General features: G+C 37.2%; 1 protein-coding gene across 1 annotated transcript in view; it reads left to right on the plus strand.

The window, feature by feature from the left end:
- TMA16 (translation machinery associated 16 homolog (S. cerevisiae)) overlaps positions 1 to 4,852 on the plus strand; it is a 13,350-nt gene that overhangs the window by 514 nt on the left and 7,984 nt on the right. The window contains exons 2-6 of the mRNA XM_009995995.1: positions 5 to 162; positions 988 to 1,100; positions 2,392 to 2,429; positions 3,251 to 3,335; positions 4,247 to 4,395. Of these exons, the coding sequence (XP_009994297.1) occupies positions 5 to 162; positions 988 to 1,100; positions 2,392 to 2,429; positions 3,251 to 3,335; positions 4,247 to 4,395 (543 nt within the window). The remainder of the gene's footprint in view (positions 1 to 4; positions 163 to 987; positions 1,101 to 2,391; positions 2,430 to 3,250; positions 3,336 to 4,246; positions 4,396 to 4,852) is intronic.

A 4,852-nucleotide genomic window follows, 5' to 3' on the forward strand; every position in this document is an offset into this window, starting at 1 on the left:
GCAGCCGCTCCCTCCCGCTCGGCCCTCCGGGGCACGGGAGGCCCGGAGGACCCTGCCCGGCGCTCGGGCGTTTCCTGCCGGGAGGGCCGAGTCGTTCGGGGCCTTCCCGGCGGGATCGGCGCTGGAGCAGGGCAGCTGGGCGGATCTGGAATGGCCAGAGGGGTTCGCGTGTGAAACCAGCGCAGGGCACTTCTGAAGGGGCTTCAGCGTCCTTTGTCTGTGACTTCAGCGCTGAAATGTTTTCTTCCCCGCAATCCTAAGGGCAGATGCTAACACAGATGGGATGTGCTAGCGCTGCCGCTTATTGATGGCGGGTTCCTGCATTTGCACCTTTAGCCTCCTTGTTTCAGGTGTTCCTTTTGCACACAGGTAAAGGCTTCAGAGGATTTAAATTGAATGTTGTTTGATAAATGCTTTCAGTTTTCTTCAAACGCTTTTTCACTGAGAAGTAGCAAACATAAACTATTGCTAACATTGTTTACATTTTTGAGTAGTGTTTCCTCTCTGCTGCATGGAGGGCTAGAGAAGGAAGGTCTGGCTGCTCCCTGCTGTGAGGCACTCATGGTCTAGGGGGGAGGAAGGACAAGAAGATCCTTTTTGTTATGTGGTACAAATTACAAATGGCCTTTGTCAGAAACCCAGGTGCAATATATGTTAGATACAAACTTGAATGTGGACATTCACTGCAAAGGTAGAGTGGTAATCTTAATTTCCTAACTGAAGAGTTCTACAAAATGGATACTTTGAGAGTAGCCACTATGTAAGATTTTTTACAGCATTTTCTGTGCTCCAGTAGTTTTGTTACAGCGTGTACCATGGTCAAATAATTTTGTTTGTTACTGAGGCAGGCAAGATCTAACTGGTGAAACTGATAAACTGCTAGTAAAAGTTAAGGGCTTTCTGAGATAATGATGCATGATCTATTAGAGTCTTCCCTTTATGTTTTACTTAACTTCAGTGTGTATAACAGCTTTGATTTCTTTTCAGCCAAAGTTAAGAAAAACCCAAGGAGGGAAGCAAGAGAAAAAAGTTATCCATCCTTACAGCAGAAAAGCAGCACAGCTTGCAAGGGAAGCACACAAACAGGAAAAGAAAGAAAAGTAAGTTGACTGTGCAGAATCTGTGTGCACACCAAAGAATAACATCACACTAGATACTTTTTGTTTGTGGAGAGGAGGGCAGTGGTGGAAGAGAACTGTTACACTGTGATATTACCTTGATAAAATACCTATATAGCTTAGTACTGCTGGAACATACAAACTGACAGGTTTAAATTAATGAAGTCAGGTTATACGAAGTATATAGTTCTCCTACTTGATTTTTGAAGTGGTCCTTATGAGTTAAGTTTCTTCTTTTTGCAGCATTTTGCTTTTTGTAATCTGAATGGCATGATGCTGGTGTCACACATGGACCTTAGTCACCTACTTTGACTTTACTCCAAGATCTAATAAGAATGCTGCTTAGGGTCTAGCTTCTTGTGTTGAAGATAGCTGAATCATACTTGATTCTTAGTGGTTTTGTCTGTGACTTTGCCAAAGTGCACAAGAAAACTTCCTAAGTGAAGGAGTGATGTACTGATTCCTTATTCATTATGACATGGCACAGTCAGATTTTTTGGTGCTTGTCTCTGTGGGTAGAGTTATACTGATACAGGCACCTGTGCTGATGTTTCATGTTGGAGTGCTACTTTTGGTTCTTCTTGTAACAGCAAGAAGTGAATAAACTACAGTAAGGCAAAAACTGAAATCAGTTGTGTACACCTGTATACTGAAGGTTTTTCTTCCAGAACTTCATTTCCTTTATAAATAAGCATGTATTGACCCTTGCAGGTACAGGTAATTTGTAATGGTTTAGAATCATAAATCTTGTAATATATCTATGCTTTAATCAGGCAGCTCTTCTAGACAGCATTGTAGTTTTCTCCCTGGCAACGTGCTGCAGAGGGTTCTTGGCTGGCTTTGTTGCCACCTAAAGCTCACAGCAGGGACTTGATCTCCAAACTCACTTAAAGTACCAGCATAATATTCTAAATACTTAATGAAATTATTACAGTGCAAGTCTTTAATGAAATTCCTATTGCTATGCTCTAAGAAAAGTGTTCTGTCCTGTTTTTTATCCCAGTTTTTCTATTTAATTTTTTCCAAGAAACTGTTTAACTTACTAGGTAAGCTGGACAAATTTCAGCTACCAGTTTGACAAAAAAGTAGACATTTCAGATGAAACAGAGTAAGTTTTACACTGTTCTGAATTTGGTAAATATTTCTATTTGAAATTTTACCTTGACTTTCACTGTGACTCAAAGAAAGGAAATATTTTTGGAGAAAGAAAACTAAGGTAATTATTTGTATGGTATTCATTCCTGGCTCATATGCCTGTTTTTTTCTCTCACAGGTTGAAGACTGACAAAGCTTTGCGTTTGAGTATCATTGGTGAGCAGAAACGTCTGTTACTGAATACAGTACTCCATAGATAGCATAGATTTAGCATAGATTTTAAGTTTTCCCAACTTTTTAGATACTCCAATTAGACTTTCTATATAATCTGACTCTGTAATCTTAAAACTAAAATACCTGACATGTTCACTCAAGTAGTATCTATCGGGTTGAACTTGGGGCTGAGTATAGCCTAATCTAGTCATTGTACATGACAACAGGGTAACATAGACCTAATGTTTTGGATATCTGTATATATATTTATTGTACTTGTCTCCATGCTTCTTTTAGTCACTTGTAAAAGAGGATTATAAATGTAGGTTAGTAGACTCATTGTGCTAGGTTTTACATTCAAGACTTTGTGACACAACCTGGAATATTTTCCTCTTTCATATTATTGACACTGTACCTTTTCAATTTGATCTCTTTAAAAATTGTGATAATCGTAACTCTTGCTCAGCCATTGTGGTGGTTTTTTTCTCCCCTTGGGGCCTTCCTGTGTTTCCATCTTAAGCAATTGATCCAGTGATATTTTAATGCTAATTTCCAGAAAGGAAAAGCCTAACATCTTCTAACATCTTTTTTTTTTTTTTTTTTTTTTTTTTTTTTTCTTTAGGAAGCTGTAAAATGCATCTGAAATTATGTGAGAGTGTTTCTATTACAGCTGTCTTCATACCGGGTACATACAGTATCTACAAGTCTCTGATGCCATTCAGAATCTTGAAAAATTAGGAGTTTATTCCAAAAACTCTGAAGAAATTGAATGTGTTGCTGCTATAGTGATGGTGTAATTATTAATAACAAGTTTATTCTTGTAGGAGAAAAATTGGAATGGTTTCAAAGTCACCTTGACCCCAGTAAGATTGAGTACACCAAGAAGGAAGCTGGTGAACTAATTGAAAAGTAAGACAGGCATTAAAAATAGGATTTATATGCTTAATTTTTATTTAAAAATAATGTTCTTACATAAGATCTGTAAAATGATGATGACTCAGAGGACTTCTTATATATTACTATTAATAATACCAAGTTTTTTTATTTTATTGCAACTGAGCTTAATTATATATTGACAACTGTATATATTCACTCTAGAATTACTGAAGTAATGTATTGTTGTTTGTTGTGGTGGGTTTTTTAATTATTTAATTTCTGGTTTTGTTGTGTGTATGGGATTCTAAATGATTTGGGCAGTAATAATTACATTAATTGGCTAGTCCAGGTATTCAGTGACAAATGCACAGATTCCATTATACTCATGGTCAGTTTTTAGGGCAGGAAATACCAAATTGGATCTACTAAGCTGGAACTCTGTTCTTTCCGTGCTGCTGGATGAAACCTAGAAACTACTAATCAACACTAGTGACACTGCAAAGGCAGTAGAATCTTACTTTTTGGATTTCGGTTGGATATTTGTGAGATGAAATAGAACACATACCAAAAAAGAACTTTACTTAAAAAGTCATTACTGAGGTGGTGATATCCAGCAATTTAGGAATACTTATATTTAACCCTGAACTTCCAGAGCAGGTGAATTACAATTTTGTGGGAGTGTTGTTTTATACACACATTTAGAAACAAAAAAAACCAAGCAAAAAACACCTCAAAACAGTTCTTCTGGAAGCTGCAGATGATTCAAAGGAAGTTCTAAATGGAGCTCCCTCTTTGAAGATTAAAGTAGTAGTTCAAATTCAAGAAGTACCCCTGACTAATACAGAAAATAAATACAATTGATCAAATAACTTTTTAGATTACCAAAGTCTTTGCAAAAGTTTTGTATGATTGCATCTAGCATAAATGAATTTTATTTTTTTCAGTTACATGTGTCGATTCAATGCTGAATTGGAGCAGATTGAATTACAAAACAGTATTAAAGGCAGACAAGGAAGACAACATAGCTCACGGGAAACTGTCATCAAGCAGACCATAGAACGTGAAAGACAACTGTATGAAGGCTATGGAATAGGTATGTAAAAGCATTAGAAATAATCCTCTGGTCACCCCTTCCCCTCCTACTTACAAGGCTAGAATCTAAGTGAAATTTCTAGACATTATCTTTATTTTTCCCTTCTAAGTAATTCATTAGTGCTAGGTATTTATGCCTTGCATAGGTGTTTGGGAGGAGGGGCAGGGTGAGGAAAGGAGAAAAAGATCTGACTTCTGTAGTTCTGCTTTACTACTTTGCCTTTGTGTCTTTGCCAGGACAGTCTCTTTAGTGGAGGCATATGTAATATGTTTTTGAAACTAAAGTAAGATTTGATGTACCTTTCTCAGATACAAATTCTGTATTCCAAGCAGCTTGCTTGGACCTGAATTTTATTAAAAGTATATTTTATCCTAGTGCAGTTCAGTGGGAGTGCAAATTTTAATATGCACGAAGACTTTATTGACTCATGTGGGAAATAACCTACATCGCTTTCCCT

This window comes from Chaetura pelagica, unplaced genomic scaffold, assembly GCF_000747805.2.
Source record: "Chaetura pelagica isolate M959 unplaced genomic scaffold, ChaPel_1.0 scaffold142, whole genome shotgun sequence".
Classification (NCBI taxonomy): domain Eukaryota; kingdom Metazoa; phylum Chordata; class Aves; order Apodiformes; family Apodidae; genus Chaetura; species Chaetura pelagica.